Source organism: Strix aluco, chromosome 4 (assembly GCF_031877795.1).
Source record: "Strix aluco isolate bStrAlu1 chromosome 4, bStrAlu1.hap1, whole genome shotgun sequence".
Taxonomy (NCBI): Eukaryota; Metazoa; Chordata; class Aves; order Strigiformes; family Strigidae; genus Strix; species Strix aluco.
The window spans coordinates 78613874-78640991 of NC_133934.1; the positions used below are offsets into that span (position 1 = coordinate 78613874).

The 27118-nt window shown below is 44.3% G+C and overlaps 1 protein-coding gene across 1 annotated transcript in view; it reads right to left on the reverse strand.

Moving 5' to 3' along the window:
- Positions 1–6916: 6916 nt before the first annotated feature.
- RNF150 (ring finger protein 150) overlaps positions 6917–27118 on the reverse strand; it is a 125760-nt gene continuing 105558 nt past the window's right edge. The window contains exon 7 of the mRNA XM_074823713.1: positions 6917–14865. Coding sequence (XP_074679814.1) covers positions 14747–14865 — 119 coding nt within the window. The 3' untranslated portion in view covers positions 6917–14746. The remainder of the gene's footprint in view (positions 14866–27118) is intronic.

Sequence of the window (27118 nt, forward strand, 5' to 3'; positions counted from 1 at the left end):
TGCTTTCCAATTTTTTTTTTTTTTTTTTTTTTTTTTTTTTTAAAAGGAGGGTCAACAGTGTCACCTCCTTCTGAAGGGGAGAAAATGGAAGTTTGGGCTTTGAACACTTTAATACAAGCTCTCAATCAGGTTCTTGGAACAACTGCAGTTTCTATACCCCCTGTTTGGTGTCAGAGGACCACGGTCCTTTGAAAGGGGGTAACAAGTTAGTGAGAAAGGAGCAACAAGTATGACCACATTTATGGTAAAGCATTTAAAGCAAAAGAAAAGCATTTGACTCCCTGACTATCAGCAAACATTACATAAACCAAAAGGCAGCAGTAATCTCTGTTTCCATCCAAACTAGAGAATAAACAAGACAGATAATGTTTCCTAACACCAGCAAGAGTAACGGTATTTAGGAAGGTTTCTGGCATTAAAATCAAGGGCAAACCAAAGCAAGCTGACACTCTACTGCGAGAAAGTAAAAATCCTATTTATGCTCCACATGCAGTTCGTATTTAATGTGTCGTGTGGAGTCAGACTTCATGTCTCGGATATGGTCAAATGCATTTCTGAATTGCTCCGTTTAACATCTCAGATGTCTGAGGAGTGAGGTTCAGTAGCATGGATTTGCTCCTTCGCTGGAGAGGTTTCATCTCAAGGGAGATGATCTCACCACTGCATAAGATTATCATCTTCACCACAGGAGAGAGAAACTCTCGTGGTCAGTGAAGCTACTTCACCACTGATGGAGTCTGGCTGTCAACAAACCACAAACACAGACGATCAAGCAATAATTATCACCCCCCCAGGCCATCTGCTGTTTCTATGCCCTTTATCTGAGGATGCACTCTGGCTCACTCAACACTCCATCAGTAATTTGTCCAAATTAAATCCATACTATGCAAGGATTATCCGAGGTCCTACAGATCCCAAACTGAGATGGGTTTGATGTCCTCAGGGCCTTTTAACACCAATCTGCCTGTGAAAAAAACAATGCTGTGGCTCTTGCCCCTGCTCACACAGCCCTCCCACAGTGCCCACCTGTAGTGGGAATATCACTCCCAAGGGCATTTAAGACCTCACTGCTCCCAAGTGGACATTTCTGCTGTGGACTGCATCAGCCTGACCACATCCAGAGGTGGATGCTTCCCTTTTGGTGAGTAGGAGGGCTCGGAGGAAATTGAGAATGAAACCCACTGTCTCCTTACTGTCCCGTGTCCCCCCCCCCGCAAAGCCCTCCTCTGCAGCAGGATCTGGGGAGGCACAGCTCAGCTCTGCGGCTGGTCCAGGGGAGTCACGCTGCTGAGCAGGACCCCAGCTCAGTAATGCTCTCTCCTTACCCTGACAAGGAACCAGCCACCATGGAGTGCCCCACCCCAAGTTATTTTTTGGGAAAAAAAAAAATGCCTTTTAATAAAGGGTGCATGACAAACCCCAGTGAGACAGAGAAATGTCCACTTTCCTTGCAAATTATTTACTTATAACAATATATGATGATTTCTGAACGTTGCCTAAGAATCCTGCTTGTCCAGACTGTTTTGTGGATTCAGTGTAGCTTACCCAGATAGTTTGGCGATTGGCTATGATAAAAAGTAGCAGGTAACCCTGGGGTATGAATTAAAAAGACAACTCACTGATAGCAGACTCAAAGCCCTCAATGGGCACTTAGGCAAACTTAAACTTGAACAAAAGGACTCAGAGATGCTATCTAGGGAGGATGATCTCGCCGATTTAGGAAGAGGACACCTGGACTTTGCTTCACAGCGCATGCCCTGGAAAGAGCGGACACCGTGAGGAGGACAACGTACTTCTCCCCTTGACCATCAAAGAAATAATTATAATAATCACGCCTATCCCCTGAACTAATTGTAATAACACGGCCTTTCCTAATGAATATGTATGCTTTGGTGTAATAAATATTTGGCTACTTGCCAGAGAAGGTGTGCAAGCTTTGTGGAGAAATCCCCTTGCACCCCGGCCGGAATAAACGTACCTGCTTTATAACTCTCTCCGAGTTGGAGAGTTTGTTTCTGCGCGTCACCAGCAAAGTGAAGGGTCCCAGGTAGCAATGCACCAGGTGCATTCAAGGAACATTTTAGACCATGAGCTGGGCAGACCACTCCAGCAAGGGACAACTAATAAAAAATACATTTTCCTTCCAGTCAAAGCACAGGCAAGCCTTTTCTTCGCACCCTGAAGAACAGCTCCCCAGCGTTGCTCTGAGTCCTTTTCTTCCACCAAAAAGAAGGCAAAGAAAGCCCCTAAGGCACAGCAAGCAAAAGGAAGACAAACAAGCAGACTGTTTCACAGGCTCAGTGGGTTTGGCTTTATACCACCAGCCCCCCCCCCCCCGCCCCCAGACACTGCAAGTGCCTTCCCAGCCTGCGGGGCATCCCCCCTTCTGCACCCCTGGCTCAGCAGGAATGACCCAGGCTGGTCACTGCTAACCAGTCATCACATGCATCCTGGGAATTTTGGCAGCTGCTTGTATTTAGGACTTCACTGAGCATAAGCAAATAGAGAAGTTTTTTTCCTCAGCACTAACTACCCTCTTCAGAGCAGCTTCCACAGCTGAAAGTCAGTCAGGGTCAATTTTTCGTAAGAAAATCCCCTTCTCTATGGCCCTTTAGGACAATTATTTTAAAAACACCATCCTCACCAAAACAGCACTGTAAGTAACACACCTTTCTGTGATTATCCTCATCCACTTTTTGGTATTTTCTGACACTCACACCCAAGCCAGGCTGAAAACAAAACTAATCTGCCTCCCCAGAGCTCCTCCGGAGCCGCCTGGGTGTGAACAGCCTCCCCTCTCCTGGGCAGCCCCACTGGGAGAAGAGAACCACTGCCGAGCATCTCTCTGCAGGTCAGTGAACACCGGGGTTGGGGGGATGAAGTAATTCACCCTCTGAAGCTGTACCCCCAGCCTGTGTTGTGCCTCCCGGGTGCGAAACTCAGCCTGGGTAATGGAGGATGTTGGCTGAGGTGATGAACAGTGCTGAAGCAGATCTGGATTTCGGTTGAATTGTGTCCAGTTAAAGGTGTCTGTGTAGAAATGGGGGTTTCTCATGGCTGGCCTGGAATAGGACGTGAGATCCAGCACCCTGCAATGGGCATAATGCTCCAATTTGGGACTTTCCCCCTACTAAGTCTCACTCCCATTCAAATGCAATTCCCCATGCAGGGTGGCTCTGGCGATTCATGCCTGGGTCTGTTCTTCCATGGACTGATCCGTAGCCAAAGCCATGCCAAAATAACCCGCTTTTAAATGGTGTAAGTGTGTACACAAACAGAAGTTTAACCAATTTGCTTTAGAAACAGTCCTTCAGCTAAAGTGTAGCTAAAATGTGCCACCTCCTTCACCCAAGGGGGTTAGGCTGGATGGTGGGAGCTGCAGCGCTGGTCTGCAGCCCCACTCTTGTCCCTGTTCTGCTGCTAAAGCCACCATCAGTAGGTGTCCTTGCTGGGTTTCGCTGCCGTTTTCCCTGTCTATGAACCAGAGTAGCAGTGCCGCTCCCCTCCACCAAATCTTCTGGCCACGGGACCAGACGGACACTCCAGCAAGCGTGAGCCCAGTTGCACTTAGACCTTTCCTGGGCTTTCCTGCAAGTACACCCTGGGTGACTGAGGGGAACCTCTCTGAGGGGCTGGCAAGGGCTAATCGCAGCCCTTTAGCTAAGTGACCTCTGGCCCTCGGTCACCATCATCCCGGAAGGTGCTGCGCTGCTCCAGCGCGTGCCGACTGACGCCCCAAACCTGGAGGGGCTCGTCTGGGGGGACCCCCTGCTCTTCTCACGCCTGCTGAGAAGGACCAAGAGCTTCACCCCACTGACAGCATGGCCACGGGGGAAAGCCTGAGAGGGCTCTGTCTGCTTCATCGGCTGGGGGAGACGGTGGGGACCTCAGCCCGTGCGTGGGGGGGTAACACACCAGGAGGAGAAGGGCAAAACTCCCCAGGGGGGCCTCTCACTTATTTAACACAATAAATATTCGGTAATTCAACTCAGTAAAGACAATCCGGGGACACATCCACCGCCACCGCCGGGTGGGTGCCAGCAGCCGGCGGCCCCAGCCAGCCCAGCAGGATGCTGTCGGGGGGAGTGGGGGGGCGCTGCACCCCCACGCGTGTCCGCGCAAGCCCACGAGTGTCCGCGCAAGCCCGCGGGGGCCGGCCCGGGGCTGGGCGGTGCATTTGCGGGGCGGGGGAGCCTCCTGCTGGAGAGAGGGCGAGGGGAAGGCGCGGGATGCAGGCAGCATCCTTATTTTTTTTGAAACACTGTCTTCTCAGCCATCCAGGCTGCAACCCTACCCCGCCCTCCCTCCCCTCTCAGCCTCACCTCTCTGCCTCCAGAAGCTGAGGCTTTGGAAGAAAACGGGAAATACCACAATCATCATAACGGGCAGCGTGTGGGTCGGCACCCCCCAGGCACCCCAGGCCTTTGGGGGCACCTCACTGGGGTGCACCGCTTGCACACTGGGTGGGTGCGTGCAGGTACCATCCGAAATGTGTGGGAGCTTGGAGCGTGCTGCAAGCAGGGGCAGAGGAACCACTTCATCTGGGCTGTGGGCCCTGACAGACAAGCTCTGGGGCTCTGCCAACACGTCGATGGTGCTCCTGCTTCCAGATGGCTGCTCTGTCCTTCTGCCAGGAGCTACCATGCTTCCTAGCTGGAGCAGGAGGAGGGACATCTGCCTGGGCTTCAGCCACCACGAGTTGCTGCCAGCCTCCCTGTGCATGCCTCTCTTTGCTCTCAGGTGAGAGGGTGGACCATAAAGACATGCTGTGGAGATGCAGATGCCCAGAGGAGCGATGTGGTAGCCTGCAGCAGCGGGTGGCCCAGGCACGCAAGGGTGGGGACACTCTGCCAGGGCTTGTTTGCATGGGGTTCAGAGGCTGAGGATGTTTTTGCATATTGCAAAATTACACCCTCACTTACTGACCACTGATTTCCTATGGCTTATCTATGATAAATGCACCAACCTGTTAGATTTCTTTTGGGCCGTGAAGTCCCCTCATTCCCGCTGGGATGCCCCCAGACCCAATCTCCCTGTGTTACAGAACTGCCTTCTCAGAGTGGGGTTTTTCCAGAGTGGCTCCCCAAGACCCAGCGTAGACGGCTGCAGCTCCCCTTTGGGCACCCTCAAGCGTGCAGCACAAAGCTTGCTTTCTTTCCCAGCAGGGTTTGAGTATCACGGGACAGAAGGGACCCTGGGTTGTACAAATTGTTGCACAGTGCAAATCTGGATAAATTCTTTTTGAATCCCGAACACTCTCCATTGACTGTGACGGGTCTGAGGGTCACATCCTTGATTCACAGGAGTACAATTTGCCTTATTCCGTCTGGAGGAAAAAACCCACAACAGAGCGTAGCACAGCACAGCTTTATTTCCATATTTTGACCAGAAATGAACCCCATATACAGTAGTGAAGGGTCTGATGTAACACAAGCCCTAAGTATGTGCTTGCATCCTGCAATTAATTGCCTCCCGCCCCTTGCTATTTATAGCCCTGATGCCATTCCCAGCAGCTCCGCGCTGTGTTACTTCTGTGGCGTGATGCGAGCGCGCTGCCTCCCGCCAGATCTGCGGCACTGGTGGCAGCTGTGTTGTGTGTGCAGCTCACATAGCAACTGCGCACAGCTGCCCGCCAAGGAAAACCGGCCCCGCTCGCCCGCTCCCCTGGCTGGTTATTAAATGAAAGGAGAGAACAAAGCAGCGGGCAGGGAGGGAGACGCGTGGGGAAGAGCGAGACTAGATTCCTTGGCTAACGATACCTAAAATCTCCCTCTGAAGGCAGCCCAGGGTTTGTTTTGGTGTGGAGGGCTCTGCCCTTGGAGCAGGGCTGGTGGGACGGGGATCTCCAGGCTGTGGTGCCAACTGGCTGACACAAGCTGGGAGGGGAAAAATAATTCCCGGCGGTGCTGATAAAGCCACGTTAAATCGCATGTGGTTTTCCGGCTCTGAGCCAGCTTGCTGCCCCTCCACTGTGAGCAGCAAGAGGGTGGGCGCGTGGGAGCATGGAGGCACGGGAGCTGGGTGCGATCTAGCCCATGGCTGCTGCCTTCCTTGCTCCTGGGTGAAATCCAAGTTAGGGCCCCAACCGATTTGGCACGTCGATGCCTCAAACACCGCCCGAGAGAGGCATCCGTGCCGGCGGCACCGGCCAGCAAGCACAAAATGTGGGCCAGGATGGGGGCAGGCTGGGCCCCCGCAGCGGGACTGCAGCTTGAGCCAGGATTTGGTCTTCCTTTGGGGAACTCTGTCTGCTGCCTTTTGTATCTACTGGAAAACTGTTAAGTCTCTTAAATTTCTTTTAGGCAGGATTTTTACTGTGCTTCGAACCTCTGGTAAGCAGCAGACCTATGCTGGATGGCGTGACAATCCCTGGGGCTTTCCCAATGGTCTCCTGCTCCCAGGGACACGGAATGGCGGCCGAGGGAAGAGCAGCTGGACACTTTAGCTCAAAAATAATTTTTGGTGCTTCAGAAAACTTCATGGGATAACCACATATAGTGAATTGCCCACATCATGGATCTAGTCAATGTATCAGTTGGAGATGACCCCTCACAATGGTGGTGCAATTCCCACCGAGGCATGGCAGAGCCGTCACCTTTTAAAGCTATTTTAACACATCATGCCCAGCATCTGGGGTGAGGCTGCAGCTCGGCCTTGGTGATGTAGAGGCATTTACCTCCCACACAGCCTTCTGATCAAAATAAGCCAAAAGATAACAAGGATCAGAGCCGTGACTGGGGCTGAAAGTGGTGGCACAGAGGCCAGGCTGCCCCATGGGTCCCTCCCTGCTACAGCCTCTGCCTCCTGTGAATGCCAAAGTCTGCAGCAGCCACCTTCAGGAAGAAACAATCCGCAAGTTTCACACATCAGGAAATGCCAGTTTTACACAGCCTGTTAGAAAATATATACGACACAGTCATCAGATTTGTTTTATTAAAAAACTTGCAATAAAATTCCTTGGAATTCACCATCTTAACTTTGAGAGTTGCAATATTTTACTAGTACATAATAACACAGTCTCACATATTTACATTATAATCCTCTATATAACAAAAATAGCCGTGTTGTACTACTGAATAATGCTTCCAAATATTAGCCTCAACATTTCAGTACTTCCTCCAGCTGAGTCACTGTCCATGCTCTTTAGCATTTACAGTATATAACAAAGCAAGAAGGAAAAAAAAAAAAGTGTGTGCCTCATGGTTTCAGGCAAATCCCTTTAAGATGGTAGTTCTCCGACTCCCACATTTTTCAAGAGAGATAAAGTGCATTGGAGGGGAAGATGTATACTTTATAAAATATCAGCAAAGCATTAAAGTATATTTGCAATACTGTACAAAAAGTAATGCTAGAAAAAAAAGGCTTGCTTCACAAACTGCTACTGCACTGTTTTGGCAGCAAGTCACAGGTAGCAGGGGGGCAAAACCAAAGCTAACTACATGAAAAAGAACCGCCTATGCAAATACCACTGTGTGATTTTGCCATGGTCTTTCGCTAGGTGTTTCACAAACCAAAATGCAGCTGTCTGGAGAAAGGAACTTTTTTTTTTTTTTTAATGTGGAGATGAAGGGTTGTTTCCACAGTCAAAAGAAACACAACTGGTCAACCTGCAGAAATCGACTGCCTTACCAGCAAAACACCATCAGTCATAAATGGGCTCCCACCCTGAGGGAGCTGCAGCGCCTGAGAGTGACAACCCTGTCACCCCCAGTTTGTGGGGGGGCTGGCAGCCCTGCCGGGTAGGGGCAGAGCAAGAGGCAGGGCTGAAGGTCTCCCAGTGAATCTGCACCTGCAGTCCAGAGCAGGACTGATTACCTCGGAGAATTTCACTGGGACAGATCATTGTCTCCCAACTGGAAGTCATTTCGCTAAGCTGTCCGCTGATCCATATGGTATTTATTTCGTTCGTGATTTTTCTTCCCTTTTTAACACTGGCATTTGCTGGTATGGCTCTGCAGCGTGTGAGAAGAGACACAGCTGGAAAAAGCTTTGGAGCCATCACTGAAAAACAGGATACTTCTGCTCTGTTCATGAACTGCGTACAAATGGGACGCCACTGGTTTTTTTTTTTTTTTTTGGTTTGCTTATAAACTACTCTAAATAAAAATAATTCTCTTCTGGAAATGGATGGAATGTATATTTTGACAAGTACAAAACCATTTTAAATGTTCACTAAATACAAGGAACATCTTGCTATAAAAATAACAGACCCTCCCACCCACTGTCCCCTCTTTACATTTCTAATTATAAAATGGTACAGTCATTTCAGGTTCCTAACATGAAACAAGAAGGATGGTATTACGTACACATACAAAACACTGAGATATTTGACATCTGAAATAACTGTATACATTCAGAGCAAACAAGCATCCTGATCTTGCTATTGTTCTTAATGCTACACAGGACTGAAGAATCAAGAAATAAACAAGAAAGGAAAAATTTTATTTCTTTTTTTCTCTCCTTTTTTTTTTTCATTCACTCCAGAAAGAACTAACTTCCACTGATTCACAATTAAAATAGTTGAGAGAGATAAGATTAATTTCAGATGGAAAATTTATCCCTTGGCTTTTCATTCAAAATTCACAACATCTTTCATTCATCCTTCTTCTCTAGTTTTCCCTTTGAAATATAGCTCCTGCACAAAATGTTTTTCTTGAAAAAAGTGCCAAAGAAGAGAAAGGTAGCTGAGCGGGTTTCCAGCGCGGCGGGGGAGGCTGCATGGCGGAGGGCAGCCTTCTTCCTCACTCGCTGTCCCAGCCCGCAGCTGCCATCTGCTACCCAAACAAATCCAGACTAAAAAGTCCATCTGGCATTCCTCTTTCAACTGCGAACCTATCAATTAGTTCAGGTAACAGCTTGGTAAAGTAAAAGAAGTGCTTGTGTTGGATCAATTGTCCCTATTTAAAAAGTCTGCAAAAACAACACCTCCACCCTCATTTTCCCTGGCCCCTAAAATATTTCATGACATTGTTTTTCAATGCTTGCGTTAACCAGGTGGATTCATTTCTGTCACACTGGTTGCCTGATACACACTCACACATTTTGCATCTATAAAACAAATGAGTCAATGCTCAGTGTTCTTCAATGAAGCAGCAATCCCAGTCTGCACTGGTTAGGAAGAAGCTTGGCTGCCCTCATATGCCGAAACCCCTGGGCCTATCTTTCGTTAAGCCCTTAAGCTGAATTTAGGCTGGCTCCGTTCCCTGTGCTGAACCAGAGCAGTCCAACCTGCTACAAGAGATACAGGCAGTACAAAATGCAAGAGAGGAAGCGTCATAGTGTTAGTTTGATCCCATGATCTCCTTCCCCTGCAACTAAGGCTCACACTAGAGCAAACATTTGTGAGAAGGGCTGGGAAGGAACAGGCTGGATTTCTCTGACATTTCAGTCCTGCAAAATGGTTGCATCCCAACAGAAAACCAAGCCCTCCCTCTTTTGTTCAGAGAGTCAGCTTGTCCTGGCCCCTATTCCTAGCAGACTGGTAACTTTGGCCCGAGAACAACAAATGGTTAAAAACGTCCATTATTGCTAAAGAATAGAAATTAATAAATAACTATCGGTTTTCTTAGTTTGCACAGCCTATATATTCCTATTCCTGCCTTATTTCAAACCATATGCTTGGTCATGAGCTTTTCTACAGACAGAGATGACAAAGGAATGAGCCTCTTACAAACAAAGCCTAGGAGATTCCCAGCTGCCTGTGCTGAAAGGCATTTCCCGCTGTTATGCACAACTTCATCGTCATTTCAGTACAGCCAGTTGTCACAACAAGGACTTGCAGCCCAGAGTTTTACATATAAAGACTTGTGCCCTGATCTTTGCCTTCTAATCACAGAATCTACTCAAAGGGCTGTGGCATTTATTCAAAGGAAAAAGTTTGTAAGGCAAATCTCTGGAAAATCTATACAATGACTGTGCTCCAGGTTTAACAAGAACAGCAAACAAAACACACTTTATGGAAAATCTCTAACTATGCTGTACTGATGACTAAAAGCACATAGAAGTGTTAAGTGATCTGCAGATACCTGCCAGGGCAACCTGTCCATACACAAAGGTCTTCAGAGCTAGACATTTTTGAAATCGGACAAGCATTTCTTTTTATTTAGCAAGGGGAAAAAGAGGGTAGGTTAACAGGTTTAACAACAAAAACTTTGGATCACAAAATGCATGTTCTTTGAGAAAGATTAAATTCAGAGCTGGATCTGTCTCTGGTGCTGGGTTCATTTTGTTAACAAAATAAGATTGTATCCCAAACGAGTCATTCAACAAGAGACAAAGTACTGCCCTTCTTGCAATGACTTCCTCTGGATCTGATCCAGGGGTCATTAAAGTAGTGAGATCTGAGGGACCTCTTACCATATGTGATTTCAATATTTTTTTTTTCAAATTTCCTCTACAAAGCCTTCTTGTTTAGTGCCACAATGTGCCTCATATAAGAAGTCTAAAAATGGCAGCTGCTTCTGTTTTCACTACAATACAGTTTCCATAGTCATATCAAAGTACTTTTATATGCATACACGGCAATTTAATTCTACAGAATGCTTAAAGAATGAACTGCAGTGCTATGATTGTCCTGATCCTGGTTTTGAGGCTCTAAACCAGTCAGAAAATAAAAAAAAACAATCCCTCAGCAAGTGCCAGATCTGTACCCCCACCAGAATGGGTCAGCTGTGGGGAAGGGATGCAGAGCTGATGCCTTGCACGTCTGCACGCACGCATGAGGTTGTTTGTGAGCGCAAAATTCTGCCGATATAACTTTTTATGTGTCCTACCTATTGAACAGACCCTTGGGGGGGCAGTTTAGTAAACCCATGAAAATCAAAGGACACTCAGAGCACGGTCTCTGTGCAAGTTTCATCCTGCAACCCAGCCCAAGTGAAGATGAACCTCAATAAGGCGAATGCTTCTCCCACGAACTACTCACTCACGGAAAAGAAAAGAGCCTCAGATGACAGGACAGGAAGAGCTCGGAGAGACACGAGATCAGCTTAATGACAAGAGCGCCCTTCGCAGAGAGCTGAACTGTCCTCTGGCTGCTGGCCCTGTGCAGGAGGTGCCCCTCTGCCACGGCGCAAGCCTGCAGAATTATGTGCATGAGCGCTTGTTCGTCAGAGGGCACCAGAGGATTTTTTTTTTCCTGGCTGCATGCTAGAGGCTGCTTTCCCTTCTGAACACGCCGTGCTGTGTCCCCGGCATCTGAATCCCACATATTCAATGCCGGAGCACAAGCTTAGCGGGCAGCCGTACCGAGGAGTCACACAATGCTCAGGATGGGACTAATCTTGCCCAAAGCTGCAAATCGGGAGCTTTAATTCTACCCTGTGAGGAATCTCAGTGGAGAGACTCACGTAAGCAAAAATGTGCGTGGGCATGCAGATCCGCAGAATTAAGGCTTTCACATGTGTTACAAACATACATCTGGGGGTCTTAATATTTATGAAGCACCTCAAATTCCCAAGGCATTTCACAGATTATATATATATAAAGAATATTGTCAGCCAGGTCCTGCTTTAGGAAAACATTTCCATTTGACACAGGGATATAATTATGCTCACAGAAGACCTGTTGAAAATAACGTGATTTTGGTACAAGTCCAAAATTAGTCATAAGTGCTTTTCTGAAGAAGGACGAATAAAACATTTACTTAAGTGCTTTCCTAAGTTCTGGCTCCAGTGATGTCTAACCTGGCTTTGTACTCGTTATCGCTTAACAGTGCTCAGAGCTATAGACTACCTGAGGACAGGGACGGAAAAACATCTTTCCTGAGCAAAACTGCAGGTAGAACTGGGAAAACAAAAGCAGAAAGACTCCTGACCTAGATTTGCTAGGATGCCTCTTTTGAAAGACCACAGTATGGCGACATGTAAAAACGTCTCATGCAGCCTAGCACCCTGCCTCTGCCACCTGTGGTCCCTGAGGGACCACATCTACTATGGGATACTTAGGAAAAGAGCATACACAGTGTGATCCCTCTCCGAAATCCTCCACGAGCTCCTAGAAATACGGGCAGGGTCTCAGCTCCCCTTTGAGCACAGCTCCCTTTAATGATTTTGCTGGGCAAAGTTCAGTATCAGCTGGGAGTTTTACCTCCTGCCTTGCTTTTCCACAGACCTCCCTTGCTCTGCTGTGCTGTGGGTGACTTTGCTATGGCAACAGATAATTGGTCAATCTACCCATTGAGATTAACTTAATTAAGTTTGTGAAATAAAACAAACACTTTGCGATGGCTCCTCTGAAACCCAAACAGTTCAGCCAAGAGTTTTTGTCTGTGTGCTGGGCTGTGGTGGGCAGATGTTAAAGGATCACTGACAACTCAGACATCGTGTTTGTGATGTTCCTGTGACATGTAGCACCCAGGCTCCAGCACTGAGGAAAATGAGAGGAAATTGTACCAGTGTGTGTACTTTCCATAGGGAGACCTGACTGTGTATAACCAGCTTCACTCTTTCCCCTGCAATCATTTGAGATGAATTTCATTCCTGTGTGAAGGGCCAGAATTTCGTGTAAGCACCACTTAAATCCTATTTCAGCATTATTTCCAGAGCTTAAGTGGAGCTGATGCGGTACCTTGCGCAAATTCTCTCGTGTAGGGGTGATTTTTAGCATTGGTTCCCCTGACGCTGTGGGCCTTTCCCATAGCATCAACGACTAGAGAAGACATTAAAGAATAAGAAAAATACGATTACAGAACCACAAATATTGGCAAGACTGACCTAGCTGGGCCCTCTGGAAGGATCTTTAGCTTTCTTTTTTAAACCAAGTAGATTTCCAGCTGCCTGTATCTCTTTAATTTAAAAGAGACATCCTTTCAAATGGCTTGTAAAAATGTAACGGCACATTTCCTGATCACAGTTTTGAAGGATGATTAAGCTGTGCTCCTTTGCCTCAAAGTTACCCTTCAATTTAGGGACTAAGAACATCCTTAAGCTAAATGAACTTCAGTTCCTAAAATGAACTGAGTTCTAACTGGACCGAAAAGCATGGAGTATAATTTTTCCTTCTCCCTGTACTGAGGAAGCAGGTCGGACAAAATTTTAGGGATAGTTCTAAACACATTTGTTCCCAAATAAGATCTGACAAACTGAATTTTGGCTGGAAGTTGGTTTCCACATCTAACAAGTAAATCCACAAGGAGATTAAATACAGCAAGAACCCTAATAGGTGCATTTTGAGATGCTGCCATGTACCATAAAGCCAAAATGTTTGACCTTTCCATGAGATCTCAATGCAAGATGAATTGTTGATTCTATGGACTTACTCAGGAGGCAGTAATGTGATTCAAATCATCTGACTGTCAACAGAAACCATTTACTCTTGTATAACAGTAAGCTAAAAATGCTTCTTCACAGTTGAGTATTTTGACTGAAAAATGAAATCGTACCCTGAACGAGTAAGGAGAAGCTTTTCCCTGGAAAGCAGAGCTCGGGATGAACTAAATAATCATCACTGGTCATTATTATTTAGGTGTATTGATTTCTGTTAGTTCTGTTTATTTTCAAATTCCCTCCCCTCTACCCAAAATATTTTGGCATATATGTATTTATATAAAAATTGCAAGTATTCCATTATGCTTGCGACAATGTTGACAGGGTCTCTGGAGGGCAACTAACCACCTGAACTTGGCAAAAACTGCCGTTAAAACATAAGAAGTGAAACACACTAAGAAAAAAACCAAAACCAAACCAAGTAGTAAACATTTCAACCAGCTGCCTCCTGCTTCATTAGCAATTTCTGACACTGGTATCAGCATCTCCAGAACCTTCCTAAGAATATTCTTGTCATCCACATAATGCACAGCTGTTAACAAGCAGCTTCTGGAAACCTCTCAGACAGTTCTTTAGCCTACCGGTCAGATTTTGGTCAGTAAAATTAAGAAAAGACATGATGTTATACTAGATCTTCTCTTCCAGCTACTGAATTGTGACTTGAAGGAAGGCCATTAACGTACTGACAACTGCTGATAGCATAAAAAATAGCAAAGGACTACAAGGACGGAGTGAAGCTTTAAGCTTTTCTTTCTCTCTTTCACACTGTGTGATACTTGTCTAGAACAGAGCTCTAAGTAAAAGCCAACATAATGCAGTTTTCACCCAAATCTCAGCAACCTCTGTTAATTCAGAGCTCTCTTACAAGTAAAGGCCTTCTGAACATACCATTTCCAAGGCTCCCACTTAATGAAAGCAGGCTTCACATTAATGCAGGGTGCTGGTGCACCATCCTTCTGAAGCCATGTGTACTTCATGCAGAAATGACATGGCAATGATAAATCTTGGAGTGACCAGTGAACAGGAATTCAGATTTCTGGATTGAACTCTTGAAAAAGCTGGGGTCAGTCAACAAAAAACAGAGTGTCCATCCATAACAAACGATAAACAAACAAACATAACAAATATATGTCTTTTCAAATAAAAGAAACAAAACCCGACCGAACAAGTGTAGAAAACACTCAAGCTGTCATTTCAGTTGTGTATTTATGAGCCACTGAAGAGTTACATGACTGCTCTCAAGCACGTGGGTAAACTGGAAGGGTTCATCTCCCATGTGAACAAAACGAATGTATGTAGATGATGAAACCGCATCCAGGCAGACACAACTGTTGCTATTGCTTTTCGTGACCATCTCAGAATGGAGTGTGCAGGAGTGACAGTGCTCTGGAGGCATGTGCATGACTGGTCCAAATCCTAGAAAGCTGACTCGGTCCCTCCCTGTGACCCTCCCCTGTAGTTTAGTGTTGGATCTCTGTTTTTCAAGACTTCACCTCTTCGCAGTCTTGATCAGTGGAAAGCTCCACATCGGACAGTCCAACCTCCATTGCCATAATCAATGAAATGTCTGAATCACTGCTGACTGCTGGCTCCTGTTCATCTGTGAGGGTAGAAAAGACAGGAAAAGGGCATTATGGTCACGTCTTTCTGTCAGCGTATTACTATTTTTCAGTTCTGGAGATGGGACCCAGAGGTTTCTCCACCACTGAGGTTGTGCTTAGATTTCAAACTTTGCTCTTACTCAATATCTGTCTAAAGCATTTCAAGAACATCAGAAAGTTCAAGACATCAGTAGCGAGAAACATGATGACAAGGAGCCTGGATGGGTAACACTTTCTTCTCCTCCTCAGGAGGAGCCTCCCAGGGCTCTCCATCCATGACCTTCATCTTCATGACCTTCCTCCCAAAGCCTTCCCTCCCCATCCCCTTACACTACCCAACTTGGAACCATCCTACTCTCCCCACAAAGGCTGCAATTTAAGGACAAAGTCACAGACACCTGGTGGAGTGAGTTGGCCATCAGGAAAACATTTCTAACAGGAAAAAAATTTGCCTGAACCCTCATTAGGTGACAGAATGTCTGTTAGCAGAGACTTTTAAGAGCGTGCTAGGCTAATGTCTAGAAGGAGCAACACGGAATTTGTTAGTTCTGCCCCAGGACTCAGGGCCAGGCTACCTGCCTTCTCAGGTACCTTCTCTCATCCTTTTCCAGTCTCTTTTATATTCACCCTTTCCTCTCATTTCAAGATTCCTTTCCTCTCATTTCAAGATACCCTGCAGGTTCTGATCTAGGCCGAAGGGATCTACCCTTATCCACCATGATCTCAAATACAGTGAGTCAGATTATTGATTTTTGACTCAAACTGCAAATCCCATCAAAACTACAAGCATAGGAGGAGTAAGTTGTTTTTGTTTTGATCCCACAGCACTTACTACATGGGTATTTAGTAGCAGATAAAGCCAACAGATTTTAAAAGACTAAAAGCTAATTTTGTTTCAAGAACAATCAGAAGAAGTGAAGCACACTGGATCTCTGGGGAGATTTTCACAGGCACAAAAATCCCATAGGTGGCTGAGTCCCTGAGAGAAAAAGTTGATGGTTCATATTTTTGAGTGGTTTATTACAGTGATTATATTTACACTGTAACAATACAATGTATTTAAATCTGTGGCAGTTTTTCCTTTACATATTTTATTTTTCAGACAACAGAAGCAGAGCTTGATTGATGCTAAAAAGTCCAAAAGTTGAATATCTAAGAATTAATAAGAAAGAAACATTACAGAGGAGCCAGGAAAATAATAACTCCTCACAGTTTAATTATTCACTTGAAGCTAAGTGAGCACAATTAGTCTCCTCTCGAGAGCTGCATGATTTTTAGATCTGTTTCAGAGAAAAAACATGTATTTACTTGTGCTGGGATTAGGCTTCATGTTCTGCAGAGAAAGCTTGAGTGGGGTCTGCATTATTCAAACTGAAAGAGCCAGTGCTTTCCTTTACAACACTGGATTATTTTTATACTTTCTTGATTGCATGATAAATAATTAATCAACACAACCTCTTTATATCTGCATATTTTTTTTTCCTATCAATATGACAGTAGTAAAACATTTCAAGGCATTGCTTTTGACTACAAATGTTTCCACTGAAGGTGGAAGAAGTACTTATGAACCGAATGGTATCTCCTGCAGACTTCAGTGGGCTTCAATTACATTGAACCATTAGGCAAACTGCTAGATCCAAGAGTACAAAAGTGCATCACATACATACACCTCCAAGACCTAAAGCATCATCTGTAGTGGTAACAGCTTCCTGAGCCAGAACGATGTGGTTCCAGACCACTGGATTATTTATCATTCCTCTATAACTAATAGGATTCTTAAAAACAATGAAAATGATGCTTTAAATGTTGACCTAAGAGCAAATTTGTATTTGCATGACAGAGTACCTGAGGCTTAGCCATGTGAAACCACCGCTTGGAGCACTCTTGAGAGAAAGGCGATTGTCATCTGCACTAGCTGTGCAGGAAAGGACTGGCTGAACGGTGACAGCCACATGCTTGCTGAAGAGGCAGGCTGAGCTGCTAAAACCAAACGTCAGAGCATCAAATAAGAAGTGTTTATGGTGCCGAAATGTTATTTCAAGAATTGTTGCTTCTTCGAGGGTTGCACAGCAGAAAAAGATCTCAACAGAGTTCAAGACAGGCAGATAGAACAGAAGCAGATTTACAGCTCACCTACCACAATTGTTTAACCTATGTACATGAGCACCCACTTTTCAAACAAGCAAACTCAAGTTCTACATTAAAAATCCTATACAATTATTCAAATTCTTGGATCTTAGTCTTCCCAAGGTGTGGGCTTTGTAGTTTGTCTTCTTTGGGACTGAAGTGCAGGTCAGTAGAAACAATGAACAAAGGACCCTAAAAATGCCCATGCCTGGGCCCCGGCATTGCTTTTCCAGCACTGCGCAGTGCCTAGAAACATGAACGCTCCACCTGCCTTGCTTGCTAATAGTGCAGCGGTTCAAAATCCTAAAGCTACAGCCTGCCGCTTCAGCAGAGTGGGGGGAAAGACTCAGACATCACCATCCCTTACACCTCCCCTTTCAGGGACAGGGTCAGCACTCACATTTCTTTGGAAGACGCAGACAACACAAGGAAACCAATGCATCCCTCATCATCACATGCTTGCTCTTGTAAACAGGAGTCCTACTACTGACGCCAACATGCACAGGATGGAACTCTGGGAGGCTGCAGAAGTTACACCAGACACGGATCAGCTGTAGGTAACTCTGGCTACAAGGTCTACAAGCTGCCTCACCGTGGCTCCCCCACACAACACAGGCTTTCTAGACTGTGGTGTTTGTTTTTGGTTTTGGGTTTTTTTTTTTAGGTTTTTGGCTGGCTGCTCAATAATGTGAGCCAGCACAGTTAGTAACATTTACTACACGTAAGCAAACCTCAACTAAACTGCAAGTACCAGGAGCTCAGCCTGCATTTTGCATCCCTGGTTTTTAGATCCTATTTACAATGACAAAGTATATACAATCACACAGCTTCTGCTGAAGATGCCTGACTCACTGTAAAGAACTTTTATAAGCTTTTTGCAAGTTTTTTAAAATTTGGTGTTTATCTAAAAGCCCTGAAGTCAGGTGAGGATCTCAACTTTCAGTGAAGATCTCAGCTTTCACTTAAATGAATCTTAAGTAAAAAAGGAACAAGGAGGTTAAAAAAACCCATATCCCTAATTTCTAGACAGATTTTATGTTGGAATATCTGACTCGTGATTTTAGATGTTTGAGACTGGCAGTCCTGTCTAACAACATACACTATAATACTTCCACTGTGTTTTATAGCAGTTCATGCCACAGGCATAAAGCCTTTTGCTTAATGAAGCAAAGGGCACATCCCAAGCTGCTTTTCAGCCTGAGTGCTAGTGCTTACAGCAGGCAACTGTAGACCTCACTGCCACATTCCTCTCATGTCTGAGAAACGCAATACACCACAGCACGCTGCCTACTGCCAGACAGACTTTTTCCACTCGCTTATATTCCCTGACACACATTCATTTGAGAGGTACAATAAAACAAACAACTGTAGCCAATATTTAAATTTAATTATGCTAATGCAGGAAGAATATCACCACATAGATATGGAACTGCCCTACACAAGAGCGGTACAGCCCTTACTTGTTGCAAAGTTCATTAAGTGATGTTTATATTTGAGTATAATTGCAATCAAACAAGGACAAAAATAGCTAATTACTCTGGTGCTTTAAAAACAGTAAGACTGCACACTAGTAATAGTTATCTACTGCTGCTGCTACTCCTAACACTTTGAGTAAGTCTGTAGCTGTTGTACACTAATAAATATTCCAAAAGAAAAAGGTCAGATGGTGGGTTTCTAAGAATTCGATACTGTTTGCAAGAGTCCTGAGAGGGACCTAAGCATTCAACAGCAAGTGCAAAGTGCATTTACAAAAACATTCCTCTGCCACGTGTAGCTAAGCATACAGGCATGGGTACAAATCGAGATATACTTGTAATGATGCACTCAAGGAGGAGGAACAAGCTGATGTAACTCTGGGGGGTTTTGCGCTCATGAAGGTCTCACTCCTGCTCACCACTGTGCTTCTCCTGAGGAGGCCACATCTGACACTGTGCTCTGATGTCCTTAGGACATGGGCAGTGCCATGGGGCTCTCCTAAAACTGGTCCTGCTTGCACCAGAGGCTGAGACTTCCCCCAAGCTCACGGAGCTGGAAAAGCTGCAGAACCCCACGATCGGGCTAAAAGGTCCACAAGCAATTTGCATCCAGGAAATCAGCAGAAAAATAAGAATACACTAAAATGTTATACAGCAAAAGTTTCTCAGCATTGAATGCATGTAAGGTTTGTCTAAGATGACAGACTTTTTTTCTTCTCTGGACCTTCAGGTAGCTCTCTGCTATTACAGCCATTTGTGAGTAAGCAGAGAAGTATCGATTATTATATGTCAAATGAGAGCTGCCACCAAGTGTGTAATTCATCTACTGAAAGTGTAACTAAAGCCAGCAATCTCCTGTTCTTGTGGATTAAAAACATGGGCCACAGCCATAAACTATTCAGTTGGGAGTCAGTCTTCCTTCCCTCATTTATTATCAACTCTCCATGAACTAATTCAGCATACTCAGTCCTGCTCCACACACAATTAAACCGTTGCACAGAGCTGTGCAGCTACTAATGGTTTTCTTCATGTTATCAGTCACAGGAACCAGAGGGTAAGAAAAAGCTGCTACCGTGATAGTGACTTAGGTGTAACCTATTTGCCTAGCTATAAAGCTGAGTATTTAGCATAAGAAACAAGTCTTGTTTTGTGCAGATCTTCTGTTCTTGATGGTAGATGCCAATCTTTGAGGAGAAATGAATAATTATTGATTTCTTCATCTAATGAAATGCCATGAAATATTTATCAGTTATTATCTCATCCTTAGCTGGCAGAAATTGTACCACAGACAACAGGACTCTGTCTAAAACCTCATTTTGACAATAAATATACAGCAAAACTTGGACTTTATTTCACTAGTCATGTCACATTCTCACTACTGTGAAATATACCTTATTTCAGAACTCTTCATTTTCTGAAGATAAAACTAAGCCAAAACATGAAATCCCTGGTGACAGGTATGCTCTCAGATGTAGAGAAGTATCTAAAATTTATGTGTTAGCATGAACCTTATTCCAGTCTGGGAATTCTACCGAACAAATGCTGTCCCCAGTCAGATGTGTCTAGAAGCATTTTGCTCCAGAAGAAACCAGAAACGTGACCATCTCCTGGAGCTCTGGGGACCTGAGAAGAAAAATACATCCAGGGTCTTTAGAGGCATTGATATGGGACCTTTATCAGAACAGATTCTGTTCAGCGTGAAGCTACAGCGAACTGCCAACACAAGCAGCGTTATTCAGTTTTTGTTTCCAGTATCAGGACAACCAGAACACTATTCATCACATTTGATTTATGACAGGGAGAGAGAGACATTTCTAGAGCCCTCTATTTTTCTTTGTCTGCCCAAGAATGCACTTTACCATTACAGAGTTTATTGCTCCCTCCTATTGCAGCCTTGCCACAGCATCACTTTGCTGCTTATAGTCTAAGAGGAGTACCTCAAATGGCAAGTCCTTCCACAACAGTACCAGCCAAATTTATTTTATTGCTAAGACCCTCTTCTTTAAAAACACTACTGATTCTTAAAATTATTCTCAGTTTGATCATCCAATGCTTCTTATTGGACCGTTCTATATGTAAGTCTCAAATTCCTTCCACATCATCTTGATAATCGTAACACTTTAGAACAGGCCGTAACTGCACTAACAAAACAACTGAAATAAAACACATGGAAAAAAATGCCTATAAAATCTCTAATGCAAAAGAAGCAGTGGGAATATGTTTGAGGAGAAAGGGTTATAAAAAACCTGTTATTAACACAGTCCTTTCATACACAGAGGCTAATAAAATGGATGAAGTCCAGCTGGCTACAGTTGAGAACAAAGTACTGGGGAAATACTTTATTGCTGTTCCTAGCATCAGAGAGTCACTTATCTGAGCAGCAAGGGGAAAAAGTACTTGAGCATGGTAACTGCTTTTGGAAGAAAAGTTTAGACTCTTTTCCATAAATAATAAACCAGACCTCTGTGAATGTACTAACGGCAACAGGGCTACATCCAGGGGATAAAGCAGGTGACAAAAGACATTGCAAAGAATACCCAAACATAAGCACACCAGGAAGAACCAAATGCCATGACCTGGCAACATTCATTTCAAAAATGTGTTTAACAGCTAAGCAGTTGATACACTTGGTAGATGGGCCTGTATATGACATAAAACACTGGAGTCCCTCACAAAGCAAACTTTCTTCCCTTAGTCTTTCTCTAGGATATACGTTTTGGGAGAAAATATGGCATTTCTTAAAAGAAAACAGCCAAAGACATAGTTCCCTGTCTTCAAACATCCTGCATTATGAAGGGGTAACATCATCATCATCATTCTAGACATGAGCTACTGAGATGGAGAGTCACGACTCTTCAAGGCATTCACTGATTCTGGGTGCTCAGTTAAGCCACCATAAACATGATTGTTCAGTTACAGCATTAACCTGCACATTGTATGCCCCAAGCATATCTTCAACTGACTTCAGCTACAGCTGTAAGTACTCAGCACTTCTGGAAATCATATCCCAGTATCTCAAGTCAAGGATCAAAAAACGAAAGGGAAATTATTAGTAATACAATCGGTTTTCTGAAACGTAAATTTGGAAAAAGTTGTACTTAAGCAATAAACTTTAATACCAGTTACCCAAGAAGACATTTTGTGTTTTGGCAAGACCAATAAGCTCATTTTCATAAACAGCGTAGAAAGTATCAGCACCCAAATGCTCTCTCCAAAAGAAGAGGGAAAAAAATCTGTCCAAATAAGGACATATGATATAAACCACATGGAGCAGATAGCAAACACATTTGCAGAAAGCTGAGCAAAAGGGGAAGAACACATACCAGATGTTATTGCATGGAGACAGTTGGACCTGACTGGCTAGAAAAGCAAAAGCATTTTTTTCATTTTATATATCTATATCTACCTTTAATGAGCATATACTAGCTCCTTGGGATTTTGTCCATGAATCAGAACACAAATCCTTTAAAATTGACAGCACGTATTAACATTATTTTAGAAGTCAACACTTCAGAGATCTGTCTTCTCTCTATGAGAGGCTGGCTGATGTTTTGGGAACTCCTGTTCAGCTGTCTTAGTGGGGAGCTGCCAACCCTCTCTGGGATACAATGAACGTGCCTCTGTCAAGTACAACCACAAGAAAACCTAGTATTTTTGCTTTCAGTATACTTTCCTCTTTCTCCTTACTCTTACGGGTCATGCTCATCACATTTGTGCTCTGAGACCAGCAGGGAAAATCCTTCTGTGGCCTAGATACTGCATATCATTTTCTCTTCCCATGGCTAGTCTTTCCTCTTTCCTATTGGAAACTCAAGTCAAAATGATCAGAAAGATTACCTGAACAGTCAATGGAGTCATCACACTAAGGTCTCTTTGCACTGACTTCTATGCTCTCATATCAACTAATCCCCATCTCCAAGGTCCTTCACAGTTTATCTGCACATCTGGTCTTATTCACTACAAAGTATTCTCTTCCATCTTTGACTGACCCCATTCTTCAGTCCCACACTCTCTCCATGTTTGATTGCCAGACAAGAACCACGCTACTTCCCTCACAACAGGGCATCCAGCCTCTTAAACCTTTCCAAAACTGCTTTTCCTTCCTCCCTGCAAGCCTTCCCACTGTCTGGAAGGGGAGAGCGACAGTGGGATGCTGCTGCATGCCCTCCTTACCATTCATCTCTGGCCATCCTCAGTGCCCACTGGGCCAGATGCACCTCTGCTCAGGACAGCACGTTCTTCTGATGCCTACACTAAGCTTCAGGAATAAATCTGAATGCATTTCATTCCTGTTAGAAATGATTATTATTTAGAACGTGGAAAATTATTCATGTATTTGATTGAAAATCAGAAAATGAGATCTCTCATAAAAAGGGAAAAGATTAAAAAATAATGAAGCCTGGGGCTGTAACTACATGACAGTTTTCATTCTCAAGTACCTTTGCTATCTTTGATAATATATTAAATAGTCAAAGATCTTTAATTCTGAAAGAATTTAGCTACTTTTGGTAAAATCTTGCCATTTTCTACACCACTCTAAGAATCTTAAGAAACATTAAGTTTTCCATTTCATGTTAAGTAAAAAATCTAATTCAACTCTTCACCAAATTCACTGACAAAAGCCTCTTAGGCCCAAACTGAACTAAAATCACTATTATTGTGCAGTCCCAAGCATTGCTACAGACACTTCATGTGCAGGTATTATTCTCTGATCATTTCTATTATTCTTCCATTTAATTTTTCTGTATGCAGACCACGTTTCTGAATTAGCTGAAGTATAGTTCCATGTACCAGCAGCATGACAGAGCCAAGAAGTGGAAGTCCAGCTCCCCTGCCCTAGCTCACCCTCCTGCCACACATCCTGAATCAGCTCTGCTATTCCTTTGATTGGCCAGGGAGTTGACTTAATTTAAAAAAAATGTCTGCAAACTACCTTGGAAACATTTTTTGCTAGGCTAGCAGCTGAAGAGGCTGGCTCAGTCACAAGGCGAGTACCGCAGCCAACTTCAGGGAAGAAGCATGCAGAAAGGGAGAAAGGGAAGGGAAAGGACCCCCCCTTGCATTCAACATCTGCAAGCTGTCCCTGTGGTACCATGATGTTTTATGTCTAAAACATCAGGTGTGGCATGGGGACTACTTTTTTAAAATTTTGGGTTTCTTAGCAGCTGCTTAATGACCAAAGCTCCTTGGTGTTACTGCAAAACAAACATCATTAAGTGATAAAGTTAAAAACAATCATGTTTTGTCATGTTAATGGTGTGTAAGGGATATTGCAAGGATTCTTCCAGTAGCCAAGGTGAGAGGTGTGGAGAGACATACACCCTTCGAGCAGCAAGCAAACATCTTTAATCACACTGCCAGCCATTTAAAAATCTGAAGGTATAGCAGGTATGTGACAAAAGCAGAGTTAAATGCTGTATGTAATAGCATGTGTTATACGCTACATGGCCTATTGGCAGGCTGTCATAACAAAGAGACTTTTACGTCCAAGAAGTATAATCACACAATTTAATCATGTGCATCTCAGTTTCCATGGGCTATACTGGTGACTGCTATTGTGAGTGAACTTTCTTATTTATATTTTAAAAATCTATGTCAGCAGTGTGCTCTGCTTCCTGCAAGCCTGAAAGGAGAAGGAAATTACAGCCTGACTCAGACACATAATGCGCTGGATTGAACACGTGAGAGTGTAATAGTAAGAAGAACAGAACTGAAGTTTCTAATGAACATAAGAAACAGCCTTTCACAGGGTGATTTAGAGATGTACTGGCCAACACCACACAAATCCCTTAGAACAGTCACACTGGAGAGGTATTGCAAGACTCCCAAGCATGATGCAATATTAAACCAGAAGACCTAATGTAAGCGCATGGTTTCCAAAACCCTTTGCTCTGGTCTGGTCATGCTAAAAGAGCTGTGACCTCTTCTTGGGGGACTCCATGGCAGAAGCAGCTTCACAAAGTCACCTGAGATAGCTCCTTCCACAGGTCCTGCTGACCCCACCTGCACAGCAGCTCTGCTTTGCCCTGCGGCTTTGCACCCTGCTCCTGGTTGGGAGGAAGGAGAAAAGGGATGCTCAACCCACAGGCACCCTTTCTTCCCACTGCGGCCACCAATGAGCCTGTCCCAGAGCACCAGTGGCCGAGGCTCAGCAGGGTCTGCTGGCACACAGCAGGGCCAGAGGGAAATTGCAACCCATTGCCATGATCTCTGCCCAACAGCTTCAGCACAGGCGGATCCTGCAAGGCACCCCGGACCGCGGCTCTCCTGGGAAGTGGGAATGACACCTCTGGCGCTCTGGGGAATGCAAGAAATGGCATTTGGTGCTTGGAAGAGCAACCCACCGCAGGCACACAACGAGACTAGGACATGAAAGTGGACCTGCAGAGCAAGGCCTGTCTAGGCTGCTGTAAAACATCTCAGATTACTGCAGGTTTTCTTGAAGTATGTTAGAAGCTTCTCATTCCTACTTCGGCTCATGTACAAGGTGGCTACTAGCCAGTGAAAATCTGCACAGGGGCAATTAATTCTGAGAACTTCGTGTGAAATGTAGGCTGCTGTAACAAGCAGAAAAAAAACCCATTTCCGCCTAATCACTGTGAACTGCTTCCTCAATTACAAGTATGCACACAGCTGTAACAGAAAACAACAGCTTGATTTAAAGACAACTGCTGTTAATTTTTGAATGAGGAGGCTGGAAAAGCTCATGTTAGTCTGGCTGGGTTTGTCTGTCATGGCAGCGTGTGCATGATTTTCAAATCTCTCTTTAAATATCTCCTACTGCATAAGCTCTCAAAAAACCTAGGTCACTAGCAAAGCACAGTATTGGGGAATCATGTATTGAACTTTCAAGAGCAGTTACAATGAATATCCTTGTGCAAAGATGTCACAAAAATGCCTGTGCATATATTACAGGATTTAATAAGAAAACACACAAGGAGGTGGTTGAAAAGCTCAACAGTGGTGGAATTACTTGAATAAAATGCATGTGTATCTTCTCTCCCTCTCTCTCAAACATGGTCCTGCCTTCCTTTCCAATGCTCCTAACACTGGGCTCCACCTGAGATCTCCGGGATGTTTCCAGGCTAAAGGGGCAAGTCATCAGCCCCAAACTTCCTGGGCTTTTGAATTTTCTGGAAAACCTTAGAAACCCTCTCCTCACCATGCATGTTGGTGATGGCAATGCTTGGATGAAATTTAATTCCATTAGAAATGTCCATGAGAAAAATTTCACCCAGGCATGTCTTCTCATTAGATATGAAAAAAACGGACACAGTAATGAAGCCAAAAGAGAAAAATCCCACAGCGGTGGTGGAAGAACCTGTGTATGGGATATGTCATTTTTACTGCTGTCACTAGCAAAATACAACTTTTAACAGTGTAACTTTTCCCTTAAGGGGAAAACAGTCTTCCTTTTTTTCAGTGTAAGGAAACAACATGCCTGAGAACGGGCCTGGCTCTGTTGCAGCAACAGCTCCAAGGCCTGAAGCAGGGCACAGCTGTGGGACCACCGTGCCTGCCAAACCTGGGCAGGTTAGTAGGGCATTCAGTGGCCATCCACCCACACAGCTTCAGCATCCTCCACACTACTCAAAAGCTGCCCACAAGCAACAAGACATGCGCAGAGACCATAACATTGTGTGTCACATTTCTTTTTTGCCCTTCTGCAGTGAAATCAGTGTCTTGTCTCCCACCAGCCACAAGTGGACTTGCAGGATTTGCCCATTTCTAGTGTTGTATCACATGCTCACGCTCCTACAGGGCTGTCAGGTACGTGCCCCCAAAAGACTGGGAGACATTTGACCAAAGTACACTGCTTAGGTTAAAGATCAATTGTCACAAGTCCATAAAACCAGAGAATTCATGACAGAAACAGCACAACAACCCAGGGAAAATATGTTCTTGAACTTTATAGGACTGTCTAACCTGATCTGAATTGGACAGCTGAGTTAAAAATTTTGCCATAGGCCATGGCTTATCTACTTAGTTCTAAAGAAAAAGACTGATTTAAGTGCATTTGGTTGTAGAAAAATCTCTTGTAAAAAAAAAAAAAAAAGCTAGCAGGATCATGGAGCCTCAACTATACAGTCTCAGTGACTCTCTAAGAAATCCCATTTAAAACCAAAGCACATGCTTTCCAGTCTCACAAACCCCACCAGGTACCGGAAGATGTAGTCATTCTTGATGGTGTGGCATCAGCAACAGTGTAATATTCTGAAGACAGGTCTGATGCACGTATTGGAACAAAGAACCTGAACAGATGACTACAGCCACACCCTATAGCTATACTACTTCTGCTATACTAAGGTGGGCACGTAGGTAAACAGACTTTTTCCTCAGCACATGGAGGGGATGGTTCAATTGGTTAGCTAGGCATTTTTTATGCCTGGCTAAATGGCTAAAAACATTTAAGAATTAACAGAATGATCAATTAAATAAAATAAGAATCCAGTTTTCCATACAGAAGAAAATTTCAGTCATTTATATGTGCATTAGCAATGAAGAAAAATAATGTGACAAGCTGAAGTGTCACCCCTTAATTTCATTAGAATTGCAGGAGTTTTTTAAAATAAATTCTAGATGCTTTCAAAGTAACATATTCTGCTAATTTGAATCTTGTTCCTACTGGCTTCTTACAACATTCATACCC